The sequence below is a fragment of the Argentina silus genome, assembly GCF_951799395.1.
Source record: "Argentina silus genome assembly, chromosome: 11".
NCBI classification, from domain to species: Eukaryota; Metazoa; Chordata; class Actinopteri; order Argentiniformes; family Argentinidae; genus Argentina; species Argentina silus.
In genome coordinates, this window is record NC_139665.1 from 3,409,962 (window position 1) to 3,430,306 (window position 20,345).

General features: G+C 41.9%; 1 protein-coding gene across 1 annotated transcript in view; it reads right to left on the bottom strand.

The window, feature by feature from the left end:
- LOC310812116 (inactive dipeptidyl peptidase 10-like) overlaps positions 1 to 16,611 on the bottom strand; it is a gene marked incomplete at both ends in the record, with an annotated part of 34,455 nt that extends 17,844 nt beyond the window's left edge. The window contains one exon of the mRNA XM_083680537.1: positions 16,555 to 16,611. Within this exon, the coding sequence (XP_083536663.1) occupies positions 16,555 to 16,611 (57 nt within the window). The remainder of the gene's footprint in view (positions 1 to 16,554) is intronic.
- Between the last annotated feature and the right edge of the window lie 3,734 nt (positions 16,612 to 20,345).

Here is a 20,345-nt window from a genome sequence, read left to right on the forward strand (position 1 = left end):
TTGTACATGTGATAGATCAGAGATATGTGCTGCTGCCATCTGGGCATCTCCACATACTTTTCAATGTTTTTTTTACAGCCTGGACTGCACCCTCGGTGCACACCATCCTAAAGCAATAGGGGTGTTTTGCAGGGTTCCATAGTAAGGGAGAGAACTAAAGGTTAGAAATGTAACCTAGGTTCTCTGAAGAAGATGAGGGAGACCCCTCACCTCATTGCCCCCCTTGCGCATGGCATAGCTGGCCTGCCTGTACCAGTCATTATTGAATGCCGGCCTTCAGCGAAAGGCACACAAGAGTGGTACACAAGTATGTCCCATAATGAGGGGTCAAACTGAGTCGACTGAGAGAGAACTACTACTCCACCAACCCATTACATTATAGCAACAAAACATGAATAAATGAAGGGATTTGATTCAGCATTCAATATAAACCAACAAAAGGGTTATGAATAAAAATGAATCAATATCATTACTGACTACAGCTGAAATGTTAGGGATGTGAAGAGAGAGGTCCTGAGACGCAGCAGAGGGCAGATAGTAGTCGAGACAAACTATTGATTGTCAAGTAGCCATCTCAGGAAAGATTACCATCCTGACCTCGACCTTCAAATTAACCTTTCCTTTGTCCATTCTCGAGGCACAGAGGCCGTAGCTACAGAGGCGGAGAGAGACAGATTTCTGAACTTTTTACAAAGCTGTTCATCAAAGAAATGCACAAGAGATGCACACAAAATGCGAAGCAAGGAAGTCAACTCCACAGGGTACAGGTGCATGTGTTTGACTCTGTGTGGCAAATAACTAAGCAATAATGTTCCAGATACCTGCAGTGTTTCACTGTTGTTTTGGTTGTGACTGAGCTTCAAGACTGCATACATAAACAACTCTGTGAGTACATCCCCTGTGCAAAGAAACCAACATACTGTAATTTGCACCTAGAGCAGAGGTACATGTACATGTCTGCCTGATCCTGGTTCCAACCACTTTGGAATGTGTCTCCCAGAGTGTGAACAATATATGATATGGTAGTCTCACATTGAAATGGATGGTAGTCATCTACGCATACAACATCAGTACATTACGCTTTTATTTGTTCTTTTTTCTTTTGTCCGTTTGTTTGTTTGTTTGTTTGTTTGTTTGTTTGTTGGTGACAGACCGTGTTCTTAGGGAGCTAAGAGGGAGAGAATGGTGAGGACTCCCCAGGCGTTGGGGTAGTCATTAAAACGCTGACCGTCTGCCAGACACTGCAGAACAAGTGGAATGAGGGAGCGGGAGACCCTGCCAAGTCTTCACCAAACAGATCTCCCTATCCCTCCGCTCTACTGCCAGGGTACCCACCACGCCAGAAACCCATCTCCTTGTTCGTTACTAAGGCCACCTGTCACCATCTGACCCTGATTAAGCTCTTCTGAGGATCAGGCCAACAATTGAGACGAAACCGAAAATCAGTCGGAGAGAGTCAGTAAATATTTGTTGATCAGGGTTCTGCTGCAGCCATGACAAAAGACATCGGATCTCCCCAAGCACCTACCTAGCCGTAACCCTGTCTAACCTGTCCAAATGTATTTCACACAGGCTTTTTTAGGGGTTAGCCCTAAACCATATACATGTCCAACATTCCCCACGGAGAGACACTTGCACTGAATAATTCACAGCGGGTCTGTTTTGTTGTGAGGGTTTTATTATGACCCATGTTGGCAGCACAGGTGGTATAAATCAGAACTGGGCTGTGGAGAGGTACACAACTCTTTTTTTTCTCTCCAATTCACGAGTAATAAGTAGCCTACATGTTTCCAGGCCATTGAAAAGAGGGCAAAGGCTTCAATAAATACACTTGCCCTGCTGCATACCCTCCTTACCATATTGACTACAGTTGACCATATGGCACAGGCGTGCAGAATGGCCATCAGTGTGGACACAGTATGTGGCTGGTCAAGACAAGCAAGTAAACATGTTGAACTGCACAATAGTGCAGAATAGCATCATTCATAAATACATTTTTTTTTAAAAACAGCACATTATCCAAGTGGATGCATCAGACACACATTCTCAATCTAGATACCAGAAAACTGTTGAACATGAACAACAATACATTGGACACAGACATTTCACAAACAAATGCAATCCTCACTAGTAGTGGTTAGCTTCTACACAGAAAACTGCATTATTGAAAGGTTAAGGCATGATTCACCATTAAACGACAGCTCCTTCATACAGTGACTCTGAAAAGCTTGTCATGATTAGATCTGATAGGTGGAGAGGGAGGGATGCTGTTGTGGATAGTGCAACCATGCCGTAAGTGTACCCTGCTGGAATCATTTGAGCTCATCTGAGCTGTCAGGTGAAGCAAGGGGAAATCACTACTGCCTGATTATAGGTTTGACAGTGGGAGCGTACCGATTCATGATCATATTCACGAGGCCTACTTTGGCTTTTTGTCAAAATAACACTTTATCTTTTATTCAATAACTAGGAGCAGGTTCACAGATTGAAATCGTTCAATAGACAACATGTCCTTGTTTAAATCAACTACCATCTCACACTATGTTGGGACAATACCAAGGGGCAGGCAGACGACACAAAAAGGCGACAAGGACGACTTATTTTAACTCTTTCCCTTGCTATAGTCCAGAGTAGTTGCTAGACCATTGCTTGAGCCATGCTTGGTGGATAGCCCACTTCAAATTGACAAGGAATAATACAGTATAATTGTATTCCTTATGATGCCTTGAAATTCTGCATTTACATTTCTGCATTTGGGAGTGATTTTAAACATGTATCCTCTCGACACCAACTGCAGTCTGTTGCTGACAAATGCAATTTCCATATCTGTAAATGACTATGGCATGATTATAATCATGACATATTTCATTATCAACCTTCAACTCCTTAAGTATTTGTTCAACATCATGAGCTATTCTTCTACATATAAAAGGCCAGGCAAAACCCTAGAGAACTGAGCAGACACCCCTGAGATGATAATTGGTAACTCAAATCATTGTGGAACATGAGGAAAAGAGAACACTATTATCTGTTTTTTTAAATCAGAATGTAAATGTTACAGTTCTATGACAGAATGTATGTAAATAAAAACAGCCAGAGTCTACAAGCTTGGCTTGTGAAGGACACCATGTGGTTGGCCAATCAGAGGATTTCTACAAACCTACAGTGATTATGAGATGCATGAAGGATCTAATGACCAGCTGTGAGTAAGATCATAATCTTCTATGATTATCTGACTTACTTGTTGTGCATTATGTGTAGAAAAGTCAGAACTATTCAAAAGTCACTTTCTTAGCTCTTTTTTTTTTTTTTTAAATAGTGTTTACTATATGTAGGCTGAACTTTGAAGTAGTGAATGTTCATCACTAAATAGAAAGGTAGTCGTTAACAGGTAGTGAATGTTCTATGCTGGTCCTAGAGAGCTGGAGTTGCCACATGGCTTAACCAAGAAATCATCCTAGTCCATCACCATCCTCCTCATTAATCTAGACATCGCGTATAATACTAAGAGTCAACTTGAGTTAAACCTATAGCCTACAGTATAGGCACAAATCTATGAGATTCACGTTTGATGTATCAAAATGGTATAGGCTACTCATACTCGACAAACAAGCATATGTGAAATCAATCTCTCACAACAAAGTATTTGCAATCAAGTGATCCGCAAACGAAATTGAACTTTAAACTGATTCCTGATGAGTAACTGAATCGATTATGTTTCGTCGCCTATCTGTTGCATCAATCACGCGGATGCTACGATGCCCCAGTAAAATAACCGCACGATCTCCTGAAACAAACACATATTGGAGACTGGATCACTTCATATAAATCGGTTGATCCAACTAAATGGAAAATCAGTATGTTGAATTACCTCTTCTGGCTGTGGCTGGTTCGATCTCTGCTTTGATTGCTCCTTTGAAGCTGTCATCGTGAAATCTTGAAATTTTCGGACGTCTTCAATCGTATTGACTCAACAATTAACAATACTAGCCTGTGACGAATGCATCAATCTTTTCAGAAGGGAATCTTTAACCAACGAAACTAGAGATGTGGCCGCGCCGGCGTCAGTCTACCTAATCTCAATTATAACCGAAGTAAGAAGGATGTCACGATTCCAAGACATCTACCGGTCACCTGGAGGTTGGGGCTCACGGGCAAAATAAACATATTACAGGGGAGAGAAACCCAGTTGTGCGTAAATATCGTGCCATATATAATACCTCCTGTCTTGTTTCTATTTGAAGCAATGTCAAAAAGACAATAGCCTATTTCCAGACGACTGAGGTGCGCTGTTATGATCCATGAATCGAAATGTGCCCCCCTTTCACTTCAATCTGTAGACACTCGGCACAGTGGGCGGGGAACTTCATGATCATTACTTACATAGTTTTCAGGAGTTCAGGATCAAGGATTTGAGGTGGGATCAGTATAGCCCTTTAACATACACAGGATTATTCGTGTGAGTAGCCTTCTGAATGAAGAGGTCATTTTACGTTTTGCGAAGTAGGGTAATAGGCTACGCGCATAGGAACTGTCCATGGTCTCGAAACTACAAACTATCAAATCAGCACAGTTTCTCCCACAAAATGGACCGCCATAATATCAAACAGACGCTGGTTTGGAAAGAATGTGCAGAATACATTTAAAATACCAGAAATAATAAAGAAAACATTGATCATGAGGCTTCTGTTCTCCCTCTTTGCATTTCATGCATTCAAAGGAGAGATACTGTAGGGAGACTTGACATTTGAAATCATTGACCAATAACCGCTCTAGACCATTGAATATTGAAAACCACTTTCCACGATAACATGATCGAGTGTTAGGGTTCGCCAAAGTGAAAATATGTGGTATTTGCATTTGCTTAATCGAAACTGCTTCATGCAGTGTCTTATGAAACTTGGTAGATTCAATTCAATTAACGATTATGAATCGTATAAAGCTTTCTTACCAACACAACATGCGTTACAGCACATAGCCAATGATTTACATTACATAATCAAACCGTTTCACTATCACAACGTCCGCCAAAATCCTGAAAATTATGCTTTCAAGTCCTCAATTGAGTTGAATTGAGAGCATAGCCATCCACCCACAATTATCAGGGACATAAGATGTAGCTCTCTGGACCTGAGAAGTCGGGCAGAAATACAGCACACTGGCATTCAATCTCAAACCCAACAACAAATCATGCAGATTGCAACCTTTATCTCCAGCAAAGCAATCATATCCAGCTCTCAGAATATGCATCATGGAATACGTCATATGCTTATACATTCACCACATCATGACTGTCCCAAAAATGTCCTGCAGGATTACAATCAGGAGTGACAAATTGGTACAAATTATTGGTTGCCCATTAACACTAGAGAGAGAGAGAGAGAGAGAGAGAGAGAGAGAGAGAGAGAGAGAGAGAGAGACAGAGAGAGAGAGAGAGAGAGAGAGAGAGAGAGAGAGAGAGAGAGAGAGAACACTGAAACCCTCATTGTCTCTTTGGATTGTCTTGATATAATGGACTGAAGGGCAAACTGACGTCTCTCTCTCTCTCTTGTCACTGCAGCAAGCATGTTTTGCTAGGAGCCTGTGTTGCAGGTGAATACAGGAATCAATTATTCGGACCATATCTCTCAAGGTTGGTGGGTATATCTCAGAAGGACAATGACAATATGACTACTTTAGACTCCACTACATGGCAACTGATCAAACTGATCAAACCTGAAACCCACATGCAATCCTCTCACTGATGCAAGAGAGAGCATTTGTGTGTGAACGATTGAATACAAAGTGATGGATTTCACTGAGAAATGCCCTTTGGACATTCTTCAAGTTGCGGAGTAAAACCTAAAAATAAGAGGAGAGAAGAAAGGGTGGAAAACAGCCAGGGGATATTTTTCTTCACTTTCTATTTTGATTGTGGGAAATGTGAGTGACGTGGAATGAGCAATGCCAGCGAGAAGGAATCAGAACTGTGGTTTTTCCTTCCTCACCCAGTAAATATTGAACCGGTGGAATCAGAGACCATGGGAAATTCTTTCCCATTCAGAGGTGACCTCCCCTGGTGTCTGTAAGTTCAGCCATATTGTTTGTGTTAGAGATTGCCTCATTGTGTTTCTCTATTCTGTGGCTAAGGCAGGAGCAAGGCTCCCCTCTCTCATTACTTAAGCCCAGGCTATAGGAAAGGAGGCACTTTGTTCTTTGTTGACAATGGCACCAATGCCCTTATGAAATCAGGCAGAGGTTTCATTAGCTTCAATCCCCATTGTGTAATTGAGTTGGAAGGGGTTTTGAATGAAGGGAGTTTATAATGTTCAGAGATGAAGTAATCTACTGAGCTGCCAGAAATAAAAGCAAGGGTTATTAAGGGTACTAGCAAGGGTACTATCACACTGTGGGAGTGGATTTCGAGGCAATATGCATTTCATCAAAATTCTGCTGTAAGTGAACATTTTCTAATTCTGTATGAGAAGTACAATTACCATGATGAGCATGTCAATGAGTAGCTGGTGTGTCTTGATGAGTTGAGTGTATGTCCCTTGTGAAAATTCAATGCAAACAATGCAAAACAAACAATACATTTTGAAAGTCTTGCAATTAAAAAAAATATTCATACTCAGTCATGATAGTCCAAATTGCCTATAGACTTTTATGTGTGTACCAATTAGAGATATTTGATGGATAGAGTTTGTATGGTGGTTCACGGGTGTTATATCCTGGTATTTGTAGCTAGGCCACACAGTAGGGGGGTGCTGAGATATGTAGGGACTGAAATGGGATTGATTTTCTTCTCCCTGTTACTCAGAGAGTGGGTCAGTGGAAATGAGGGCTCGCTAGGTCACACTTTAATAAGCCTGGATCGAGAGATTTTAAGTATGTCATCAATGTGTATTTCTGCTCCTCCCTTTTCTGCATTGAACCATTTCACTGATCTTTACTGTTCTGTTTGTCTGGTATGGTATCATTGCTCAGTATCAAATAGGCTACCAGCGAAGTAAGCTTCGCCCTAAGGGCCCTGCTTTGTTGCGACGAGAAATGTGACAGTTGCAAGCATTTGTGTTTACATAGCCTCACTTATTCTTTTAAAACTATCGTAAAATGGTCCTTACTGAATTAAAATACTGTAACTGAAGGTAGACTCTGGGATACGGCATCACACCTGTAACGATCAGGTATAGTAAGCGGACCCAGTGCAGGTACAGGGAGGCAGGCGACTAGGTAGCGGTACCAAACAAAAGGTTCTTTACTTAAAGAAGTGCAGAAAAAACAGGATACAAACACAGACTCAAGCTCGAAAACAAAAGGGGAGAACGCATTCTCCAAAAACAGTACTTTGTATGTTCCAATAGCTTACGTTCATGAAGCGACCAGCAAACGGTGAAGACCAAGCAGGGAGTGAAGGGAAGTGAGGGTACGCAAAGCATCAGTGACAATTACACACAGGTGCTGAGTGATAAGTTCTTGATGAGGCGGCACAGTGGACGGCCGGAGGGAGACACCTAGGGACCGCACTGGGTAGTGCGACCCCCACCCGGAACACACACCCGTGAAGAGAGAGCAACTTTCATCAAAGATGTTGTAGCGAACACAAGCGAACCAGAGCGCCCAGTCGTTTCACCGGCCTCCGACAAAAGATGGCAGAGGGCATGCCCCGATCGCATTCGACTCGCAACATGTTCTATTCTCCCGTCTGTTGCATCTCTGGTTTTTAAGAGTCTCTGGCAGCGTGGCCCCGCTCCTGTTGCTATGATGTCATATCCCAGAGTCTACCTCTAAAGTTACATTTCAGGCTAATGTGTGTTACCATGAGTTTTACCATGTGTTACCATGAGTTTTACCATGAAGTATTTTAAGCTGTCAATAACAAAAAAAAATGTTAAAAAGCTTAAAAACACATTTCATTAATAGTGATATGGATATACTATACTATATTCAGTAAACATGGATAGCAGCCAAAAGTGATATGAACTTTTTAAGCATACCATCTCAAGAGTATCACTCATATTTTCCATTCCCCTCTCGTACAAGCTGACGTAGCACATGTGGTACCCTTGGCCCAGAGCTCCTTTGAAGTGAGTAATTCAATATTCTCATCCTCTCAAATTCCTCTCAAATGGCCTACTGGGAGTTGTAACTGCCAGGGCCCAAATATGGGCAAAACACTTCTCCACATGACAATGCTGAGTCCACAGATATAGAACAATAGATGGGCTGATTTCATAGGCAACCTAATGCTCTGGAATGGAGCAATTTGGCAGCCATCTTACTGGGGTTCAGTTCTAAACTGGCTATAATAGGCATATATACTAAACTCTACGTGGGCAGAAGTGGCATATATAGTATTTATAGCCATTGTTATTCTTAAATAAGATACAGATAACAATTTGAATGCACTGCAATATGTGTGTAAACACTGTGCCTTCCTGAAATAGAATGAATTTTAAGTCATTTGTACGTTGAGTCGAAGTTGAGTCTATCTGTACATTTTAAAGGAAGGTTGGTGTTTATTTAACCTTTAAAGGTTTTAGAGAAGTAGCATCTTAAATATATGTTTGTTTGTTTTTGAAAAAGTACATATAACTCAAAATGTAAGTACATTCATTAATTAATTGAAGTAAGTCTGCACATTTTGAAGTTGGTTTGTTTTTAGATAAGGGTAGGCCTACAGTGAACTGGAAAGGTTTACATTGTTTCAGGCATTTCCCAATTTCAGTCAGCATTCCGAACGATGGCCAACTGAAAAAACTCCCATGTGATTCACAGTCACGTGACCACGCATTCACACCAGCTTTGCTGTCATTAACAATATTTTCTCAAACTCATCTTATATATTGTCCTTTCTAAAATACAGTTTAATAAAGGTCAGAAATGTCACAACCACAGCAAAGGTAGGTAAATTATGCATGGGTCTAGTTCTACATCCAACAAGTAAAAAGTAGTACGTCTAACCACAAATGGGGCTAAGTGGTCGTGTAGTTAGAATTTAGATACAAACAACTCAAATTTGAATAAACTGTGCGTAGCGAGCTTGATTTAAGCAGGGGCAAATTAGGATTTCGCCTTAAGTCATCTGTTATTATGGCAATAGTCTGACCTGCCAAACCGCCTTCCTTCTGAATACTAAAGCAGTCAATGAACACTGCCTGGAAGAAGATGAGCAGAACAGAGGCTGCCCAGGCCCTGTGCACTTCTGAGTCAGCCTCTCTGGCAACACTCAACACACACTGCTAGTCAAACGATCGGATCCTTTATCCACCGCATGCAGTTCTTGATGAGGTTTTGTGGCAAAGGCTACAAATAGGTTATCTCAAATCCCAGACAGAAACACAAAGCATTTCCCCACCTCTTTTGTGCCTACAGTTGGCTTATTGCTAGTGATAAACAGGTTGATTACTGTTTGACTCACACTGACCTGACCAGATCCACTGAACATGGCACAGCCACACCTAAACTAACATGGCATGATCTAATGAAATAAATCCTAAGAAGATAACCTCATGGTTCATATGTTATCATGGCCAGCTGTTGACGTTAGTTAATGCACCCCCACACAAGCAAACGGGAGTATTCTAAAACATTCTAATCGGTGTAGAAAGCAGCAATACAACAAATAGCATCGTAACAATCACATCAAATTATTGAAATATGCATTACATAGAGGCAATTGGTCTTACAGCTGTCTAATGTATGTCAGTAAAAAGAGGGAATTGAGTCTCACTTGGAGAAAACAACCCCAGCACTAAGAGTCTTGACACACTTCCAATCCCAGAGGGGCTGTTTCCATTTCTTCTCCCTGAGGTCTTTGAGAGGCACATAGGACTGTTACACTTCACATGTGCACGCACACACAGTCACACAGACACACACACAGACACACACACACACACACACACACACAGACACACACACAGTCACACACACAGACACACACACACACACACACACACACACACACACACACACACACACACACACACACTCACACACACACCTCCTTCTCCCTCCCCCTGCTTCTCCATCAACAGCCCCCGGTCTGATCCAGAACAGAGATGTCTCCTCTGTATCTCCCCAATACTGCCCCCTGGCAACCTGGAGGTAGAGTACGGTAACATCCTCCAGAAGCACCTAACCTCAAAAATGTCCTCATTCATCATTTGCCGTGTTGAAATAGTCAAAACACAATGCCTTTGTGGCTCAGGCAGCCTTTTCTGTTCAGTGCAGAGCTATTTTCTTCGCCATTGATTAATTTGTACAGCATCACTAATCTACAAGGGTTATGTGTCACCCAGGGAGGATCTGACAGCATGGCTCCCTGGGTTTATTTACACACAAAGTGCCTGAACACCTCAATGCCACTGAAGACTTGACAACAAACCATGTATGCCTCCCCCTCCCGTCTTCACAAACCAACAAAGGGATAAAAAGCTTAATTAAAGCTTCATTGAATCTGTTCACATGATTACTCATGTTTATTTGATTTACCCAGCTCACTGTGTCCCCTGAACCAATAACAAGCATTTCCCCCATTTCTTACAGAAGAACAGACAATGGCCAACAACAGCATCTGAGACAAGGGGGCGGTGGGGGGAATTGTTCTCTCCGATGTCCTTCTCCGGATCAAGCACCAGAAATAGCCCATCTTTTGCCTGCTCCTGGAGTGAAGCCACAGACCACAAAGTGCTCTGCTCATCTGTACAAAGCTTCATGTTCTAAACGTAATTTGACGTTCACAAACTGGGAAACAATTTGGCAGCTATGAAGAACAACTAAAACTAATTTCATATTTTTAAATTAGTTTGAACTTTTGATTAATTTCAAGGTTCATTACATAGCCTGGGAAGGGATGTTTTAGAACATCTTCATTGATACAGCCCATTGTTGTCATGCTTGAATAATGTATAATTGAATAATGAAATAACAACTGTATATTCCTAATATAACCATTTCCATATGTCCACAAAGAGACCTAGCTGATGAATTTCCCAGAGGATTTCTGTGCAATTGCCAATTTTCTTGTTGGGCTTTGAGTATGAGCTACTTTGATGTTTGATTGTAGGTGACATGAACAGGACATCCAGAGAGGCAAAGAGAAGTGTACAAGAACATTTGCACCTTAAAAGAAAAAGCACATTATCTCCTATAACCACAGGTGTTACAGTCCTTTTGTGCAGCAGGTGAATTAAAAAAAACGGTGATTTCAAAGACTTTGATGCTGTGGTTTTGATCTAAACTGGTGACTCTAACTATCAAGGGAAATTGCATTTCATTCTGTTTCATCATATCTCATATTAGCGTCAGTGTCACCATGGCCATCACCATGTGTCAGGACTGGTTTATATTTGGTAACATTGTTGTTTGCTCTTGAGGATATGAATAACCTTGCTTCCCCTCATCACTTTTTTCCCTGTGTGCTGTAAAATGGCATACCGCATGTCTACAGTTAATGTGAATCCTAATGTGTGTTTCATATGTTTTAAAGTATTGTTGGCTTGATCAACTACATTCATAGGCTATCAATGCTTGCGGTCACAATATCTGTTTGGTACATATGCAATATTTAAAGTTCAATTATTTCTGCAAGACACATCTCCTCCTTTTTTAATAACTAATAATAATTTCATGGGTGTTTAGCCAGATGCTGTTCCTCCAGCAAAGATGTTGCTGACTTTTGATACATTTGACATGCTCTCATACACAAATGATGACACCAGATACAATGTCTTAGCTGAACATATACATTTACATTTACATTTTTGACATTTAGCAGACGCCTTTATCCAAAGCGACTGACAACAAATACATTTGGCTAAGTAAGTGAATCATATATCCATCAGTTATCATAAGAAAAACAAATCTATGCTAGGAGCAGGGGCCATTGGCAGTCACAATGCTAGAGGAAGGAAGGGGGGTAGTGGGGATGAAGAGGTCTTTAGGAGGGGCAGTTAAGGTATAGCCTGAAGAGTTAGGTCTTCAATCTACGGCTGAAGATAGGTAGTGACTCTGCAGTCATGACAGCAGTGGGAAGCTCGTTCCACCAGCGGGGCACCTGGACAGTGAAAAGCCGTGACCGAGTAGTGCGACTGCTGCATCCACGTAGAGGCGGTGATGCCAGGCGGCCAGCCGAGGTGGGAGAGCGGAGTGATCGGGCAGGGGTTTGGGGGCTGACCATTGCTTGCAAGTAGGGAGGGGCTGTTACCTTTGCCGCCCGGTAGGTGAGCAAAGGGTCTTGAATCTGATGCAAGCTGCTACCAGGAGCAAGTGAAGGGTGCGAAGGAGGGGAGTGACATGGGAGAACTTGGGAAGATTGAACACCAGACGGGCAGCAGCATTCTGGATGAGCTGCAGAGGTCTGATGGAGGAGGCGGGGAGCCCGGCCAAGAGTGCGTTGCAGTAGTCAAGGTGGGAGATCACAAGTGTCTGGACCAAGAGTTGTCTCGTGAGGAATGGACGTATCCTTCTGATGTTGTAGAGGAAGAATCTGCAGGAGCGTGCTGTCACTGTGATGTTCGCTGCATAGAATAAGTGGTTGTCAAGGGTCACCCAAGATTCTTGGCTGTCTGAGAGGAGGTCACAGTAGAGTGTCTCCTGTGATGGAGAAGTCTTGGAGAGGGCAGGCTTTCCCTGGGAGGAAGAGCAGGAAGAGCAAGGTTGAGCTTTAAATGGTGGGCTGACATCCAAGCAGAAATGTCTGCAAGACACACAGAGACATGTGTTGCCACCTGTGACTCAGAGGCGGGGGAAGAGAGAAAGAGTTGAGTGTCATCTGCATAGCAGTGGTAGGAGAAACCATGTGACGAAATTACCGAGCTAAGAGATTTGGCATAGAGGGAGAACAGTAAGGGCCCTAGGACAGAGCCCTGGGGGACCCCAGTGGTGAGGGCTTGTGGGGAGGACAGCGATCCTCTCCACGTCACCTGGTAAGAGCGATCGGCAGGTAGGATGCAAACCAGGAGAGTGCAGAGCCAGAGATGCCCAGTTCTGAGAGGGTGGAGAGAAGGATCAGGTGGTTTACTGTGTCGAATGCAGCAGACAGGTACAGAAGAATGAGAACAAAGGAGAGGGAGGAAGCTCGAAAAGAGTGGAGGGCCTCCGTGACAGCAAGGAGAGCAGTCTCGGTTGAGTGCTCAGCCTTAAAGCCGGATTGATGAGGGTCAAGGGGGTTGTTCTGAAGGAGATAGTGAGACAGTTGGTTAGAGACAACACGTTCAAGGGTTTTAGATAAGAAGGAGAGAAGGGATACTGGTCTATATTTATGGACAGCAGATGGGTCAAGGGTTGGTTTCTTGAGAAGAGGCTTGACTCTGGCTGTCTTTTAGGCAGCTGGGACAGATCCGGTGGATAGAGAGGAATTGATTATGGTGGTAAGGAACAGAGGAGGTCTTTTGAAATGGATTGGAGAACAGGGGAGGGGATAGGATTGAGAGGGCAGGTGGTTGCCCGCTTGGATGAGATCAGTTTTAGAATATCAACAGGGGAGAGCGGGGAAAGAGCTGATAAACCAGAGACCGAGTGTAGCGGAGTGGGTTTGGGAGGAGTGGTAACAGTGTTGGAGAGAGACAGAGAGAAAGACCTGTTAATGTCATCAACCTTCTTTTCAAAGTAGGTGACAAAGTCATCTGCAGACAGGGAGGAGGTAAGAGGGGGGGGAGGTGGGTTGAGGAGTGAGGAAAATGTGGAGAATAGTTTCCTTGGGTCAGAGGCAGAGGTTTGAATGTCGGAATGGTAGTAAGAAGCTTTAGCAGCTGATGCAGAGGAGGTGTAGTTGAGGAGGAGAGAGAGATAAGGTTTTAGGTCATCAGGGAGGCCGGTTTTTCTCCATTTCCTCTCAGCTGCCCGGAGCCCTATTCTACAAGCTTGCAGAGTGTCAGACAGCAAAGGAGCATGTGGAGAGGATCGTGCTGGCCTCGAGGTCTGTGGACTGAGAGAGTCGAAGGACGAGGGAGGAGTGGACAGGAGGGTGGAGGAGGCTGCATCAGTGGATAGAAGGGAGAAGGATTCAACAGAGGGTAGGGAGGATAAGACAGAGGAAGAGAGAGAAGAAGGACAGAGACAGAGGAAGGATAGAAGGGAGAAGGATTCAACAGAGGGTAGGGAGGATAAGACAGAGGAAGAGAGAGCTGTGAGGGAGAGGGTACGCAGGTTATGACAAGAGGATACAGTAAAGTAAAGGAAGGTAAAGTCTGACCGGGAGGGGGGGGTGGATTTGAGGGGAAGGGGGAAGGATACAAAATGATGATCAGAAACTGGGAGAGGGGTAACAGTAAGGTCGGAGGTATGGGAGGATCTGGTGAAGACGAGGTCGAGCTGATCGCCCGCCTTATGAGTCAGAGGAGAGTGGGACAGGGTAAGGGAGAATGAGGAGAGAAGGTCAAGCACTCCAGACAAGTAAAGCTTCTCTGACTGGATGTTAACATAACACACATGCACACACATAAATATCCATTGCAGACTCATCTTCCACTGTAATTATCTGTACTGTCAACCTGTCATTCCATTGTGTACATTGCTTTATACTGCTTAAACTGTTTATACTGGTTATACTGGTTATATTATTTATTAGTTCTATTTTATTTTATTTTATTTTAAAACGTATTGTTGCACTACTCTGTGGCACTGTCACTTTTGCATTTCACTGCATACTTGTATGCACGTGACAAATAAAGAATCTTGAATCTTGAAGTCATGATAGCAGCACCCTCTAGTGGTGAAAATATTATTATGCATTTGTGTTCATTCAATCTAACGAATAACTTGGAGTTGATATACAATTATGCAAACACTTAATTATTCAGTGGCTTAATGAGTAATCTTTGAGCAATTAAACCTCAGAAAACAATGTAACTGAAGGAAAAACTCAAATGGATAATTATGCTGCACAAAGATTGAAAAACTAACAATGTAGCACACTATTTGTAGAAGGCCACACATCATTAAAATAATAAGATGTGCATCAACACGTATAATTTAAATCACTGTTCATTCATCATGTATATTCTTAAGGAGCAACTGTAAATATGACCTTCTTCTGAATGCAATTGTAATGCAATGTCATGCAATACCACTAGATGGCGGCGTTAAACGCCCTCTCCCTCTTTCTCACTTTGTTTTGTACTGTATGTCACTGTGATCAAACCGTCTGCTCTGCAGGTAACGTCAGATTAACAACCTGTCAGCAAAGCCTCTCTGGTACCTTGAGATACAGCTTTTCATAAGCTTCTCACAGTCTTTTCTTCTCATTCCCACTTATTAACAATGAACATCCTCTGCAAGTGCTGATGAGTTTACAGAGATCAGCGGTGTGTGTGTGTGTGTGTGTGTGTGTGTGTGTGTGTGTGTGTGTGTGTGTGTGTGTGTGTGTGTGTGTGTCTGTGTGTGTGTGTGTGTGTGTGTGTGTGTGTGTGTGTGTGTGTCTGTGTGTGTGTGTGTGTGTGTGTGTGTGTGTGTGTGTGTGTGTGTGTGTGTGTGTGTGTGTGTGTGTGTGTGTGTGTGTGCGCACAGTGATATACTGGCCAACAAACTTAAATCCTACCATACATCCCAAACCTGTTGGCATCACACACTAAGCTTTCCTCTGGCAGAATCCTCAACCATGTAATAAGCTGTCCTCTTGCAGAGTCCATAACATAAATTCTTCACATAAATAATTGTGGATTTAAATGAAGAGAGGGGGATTAAAACCTGCCTGCCACGCTCGTAGGGATCTGCACTGCTTAGAGACAAGCACAGCCTTGAACAAACCCACAGTGATTATGCAGTATAACATGAATGTGACACATAATGTTGCTCAAATGGAGACAGTTGATCATTTTTGATGGAATCCAGGCAGAATTCTCAATTTCAACACGCGTTGTCATTAGGTTCTGCTCTGTTCAGAGTGGAAGTGTATGGAACAATTTGCATCATCATTTATTTGGAAACCATTGCCAGAGAGAGTTGGTCTTTATGTGTGAAGGATAACTGATCATGGTCTTACAGGCTTCAGTGAAATTAATCAATAAAGGAATCATTGTATTTCATTTGTCTGACAAAGTAACCATTTTCCCTAAGCAAACAGAATACTTCCCTTGTACTTCTTATCATGGTTGTTGCTAGGAAACCAGCTACGGTCACTTGATTGTGGAGTCTCAGATGATGATTGCAATGATTACCATTCACTGTTATAATATACTGTCCTAACAGAACAAGATGGTGGTATGTAAATAAGTGGTGGGGGTTCTGCATCAAACAGGCACCATTGTACAACATGTTAAAGTAAGACATCATACAACATGTTAAAGTAAGACATCTGCAATTATTCAATGAGAGTGTACACAAAGAGTGTACAGTACTGTGTATGATAGCATAATTAGCCTATAAGCAATTATACACAGTGCATTAATAGGTTGCAGCTACAGTGGGAGGATATACCTGAGCATCCTTAAAGTGATTGACACAAGTGATAGATACAACTAATATTGGATTTGCATATTGGCAAGTTCAGGTCCCCCCCCCCCCCCCCCCCACACACACCCACCACACACACACGTTATTTAATCATAAGAACAAAACTAGGACACTCACCAAATCCTTGGATGATTGGCATGGTATTTGATGAGAGACGGAGGCTGTTTGATTCATCTTTAACTTTGAAATTATTGTCAAAATAAAAATTATATAAATTCACCAATTTCCGTTTTCTAGTGTTTCCCCAGTTTAGAGATCACGAACGGCTTCCTTCACACCGCAGAATGCAGCGGTGTCTTCAGCTCTGCTGCTGAACTGGAAATACATTTCTCAGTCAACAATCTTCGTGGCCGCGCTGAGTTTCTCCCGTCACTGCTCCGTTTTTTCTCTGAATGAGAAATACTTGCAACACTTCTGAGCAGACAGAGTGAGAGTGACAGAGTGTTACATGGTCACTGGTTCTGTCTCATTTCGAGAAAGAGTGCAGTCACAAAACACTCCAAGGATCAGTCGGTAGACGGCAGGATTATCTCATTGAGGACAGTTATGTTTTGAAAGTTAAGTAAATCAAAGTGAAATTGGAATTGTTTGTAACAGTGTGACAACATGTTTACACATATGGCCATAAGGTTTCGAATACAAAAAGAAAGAAAGAAGAAATAAAACAGAAAAAAGTTTCTTACTCCCCACTCATAATATCAGTGCCTCAGCCCACCGAGTTTAAGCCAGTGGATTTACTCAGTGAACTATCGCAGGATTTCAGGACCCGAAATGTAGATGTATGCCTTTCCAATGTGTTAGAGTCTCCAGTCAACTCCCATCTAAGAACCCTTTTATCTTCTCATTCTATTCTAAATGTGCACCAATCTGACTTTAGACCTGGTCATAGCACCGTCTCAGCGCCTACGCTTGTCTTAGATGATGTGTTAAATTGCCCAGATCAGAAAAAAAAAAAAGACATGTTTCTGCCTTATTTGTACATGTGTGAAACACAAGCAGGAAAGGATGGTAGACATCTATTTAAAGTGAAACAGTTTACCACTATATTAGCCTACTGTTCCTGGTTGTCAAATTCATGGATGTGCAGCAGAAAGGATATGCATTGCATTTTCCAAGAACAATTACACCATACAGCAGCTACAGTAAGTTACTGCACATTAAATATGTAAGAAGGAAATCATACATATTTGATGGACAGTCCCCCCCCCCCCCCATCACCTTATTGCGACTAATACTGCTTTTTCTTTCCATTTGCCTTTTATAGGGCTATAAAGGCATAACATCAAAGATGATGAAGAAAATGAAAAAGGAAAAAGAAAGAAAAATACAGTGCAGGTCATCATGGTGGTGGTGGAGACATATGGAATGTGGCCTCAGCTAGCACCTAAACTACAGACTTTGGATTTGCATTGTGGGCATTCTTTGTAATTGGCACATTTATCTTATGTTCTTTCTTTCTGAATATACTGCCTAATTTCACACTAAGGTGATTTTCTGCAAATATGTGATCCCTGTAATCACTATGGCCCATCTTTAATTACTGAAGGGATACACATTCAGTGTGACTGGTGTGGGCAGGAGCTGGGAGAGAAGAAACCTGGCAGAATTAGAAAGAACATCTCTAAATAGCAGGAGTCAAAATCACTTTCCTCAAACCTCCACTGACTTTAGCCTGCTTCCAGATTTGCATGTGCTCTAGCCAACTCGTTGTTATGCCAACTATAATTATTATTAACGATAGCCATAGGAGATTGCAAGAACCAGGCTATCACTGAATGAGGAACAGCACAGAGCCTCAGAATATACTTCATAGTTCAGGAAAGATATAGTGACATTTAAAAAAAGAAGGCTAGATACAAGTTATGAACAATTGATTGAACAGTGATTGAATTACTGTCCCCCAAAGCAGCGCCAAATGATGACAAACCTCTCTTTTGACGTTATAATTGATCAACCTACTGTACCAACCCCTGAGTGCATGAACTACAGAAAAAACACAAGGAAAGGAATCATTTTGACTGTCCTTTCCTGCCAAATGCAAATTACTTACTTATAATCCCGCAAATGGAACCGACATGGTGGATGCGACATTGCCTATCATGGACAGTTGACCACAGCTACAATATTACAATACTTGAATTCCATAAATCTACAGGCTGTCTCAATCACTGACCAGGCAATTACCACATCACCGCTCATCCGTACTTCGATGCAGCCTCCAAGAGCATGAAAGGATGCACGCCTCTTTGCAATCAGAAAGCTATTATCTGCAGTACATGATGCTTATATATTCTTGTTTCTATATTCTGTTGATTATAGCAGATAATGAGAGTTGTGGGTGCTTTAGAGAATCTTAACTCCAATGACCTCAGCAGTTACCAGGGAAACAGTACATTCGACACACGACATTTGTTTGAGTGACTGTCCATTCACAGTTCTTTGAATTTCTTTTTTGTTTTTTAGTTTTTTTTATTGAACCTTTATTTATCGGGGAAAACACACTTGAGACCAAAGTCTCTTTTGCAGGTGTGCCCTGCCCACATATACATACAATTACAAAACAACACATTGAATATACACAGTAAACACAATGTACACACAATAATTAATCAAAACAAGAGCATGTCTCTGTAAGCTGGTCCCTAACCAAGGACTTAAAACGACTAAGTGCTCCAACCTCCGTCTACCCTGAAGATTGTTCCAAGTCTGAGGAGCACAGTAGCTAAAAGCATATTTTCCTAATTCTGTGGACACCCATGGAACATAAGTAGCAAACTCTGAGAGTGTGTCTGATCACCACTGGGTCGCCATGAAAGCAATGACGTGAGATAAAATATGAGTTTTAAAAGAACTGCTTTATATACAAATACAATCCAACCCACATACTGATACAAAATACACATTTTCATCACAGATGGAAAGAAAGACGTGTCAGTTAGGTCATAGTTTTACCAGCACCCAAATCTGAAATCTCCAACCTACAATACCAGTTTCATATTTTTAAGTCTGACCCTTATTACTTTATCCAAGGGTTTAGGAGGCGGGGGGTGTACATGAACACAAATGGTTGTTTAATTAAATATATCCACATTCAGTCATATATTTTGTCCATCCACACTGTAGCACAATGTGTCCCCTCTCATGTCGAGCTGGCTCCTATGTCCTTGACTTCATCACTGTACCTGGTCATGATGCTGACCCCTTCACTTCAATTGCAAAGTATTGTACCTATTCTCTATTATCCTCTAGAATATCTTTCTGTCACCATGATTCATCTTATTGTGGTAGTAGATTCCTTAATTGAAACAAAGGCAGATTGCCTGTTTCTTTTCTCAATAAATATTTGAACCGGAATACTAATGTTAAAATTGATTCGTGATAAGAATGACAATTGATCCAGACACATGAATATTGCATTGAGCTGAGGCGTATTGAATCGAATCGTTAAAAATGAGAGGAATCTTTTCCGTATCATATCAAGAGGAATCTTTTTTCCGTATCATATCGCTGCTTTTGTATCGAGATGCATATCCAATCGGCTTGTATCAAAGACGCACACCCCTAGTAGACATGTAAAATTACCCAAAACCGAGCTAGTCCTTCTCTTCAATATAATCTGACAATTGCAAACCTTGGCTTTTGACGGGCCTCCTAACTCAATGCCATTGCCATGGAGACCCGTCACATCAAAAACACACTTACAGAAATATCTGCCTTTATTGGAATGTCGGTAGGTGTTGAAATCCACACTGGAATGTGGTCATACAGTACAGTACAAATGAGATGCAACAGTGATGGTTCAACAGTAATTTAGATGTAAATTATCCTACTTGTTTTTCTTTCGTTATTTTTTTTTTTAAATACATGAATCAGGGGTTCAAGAACATATATTCCAAGGCCTGCCTACA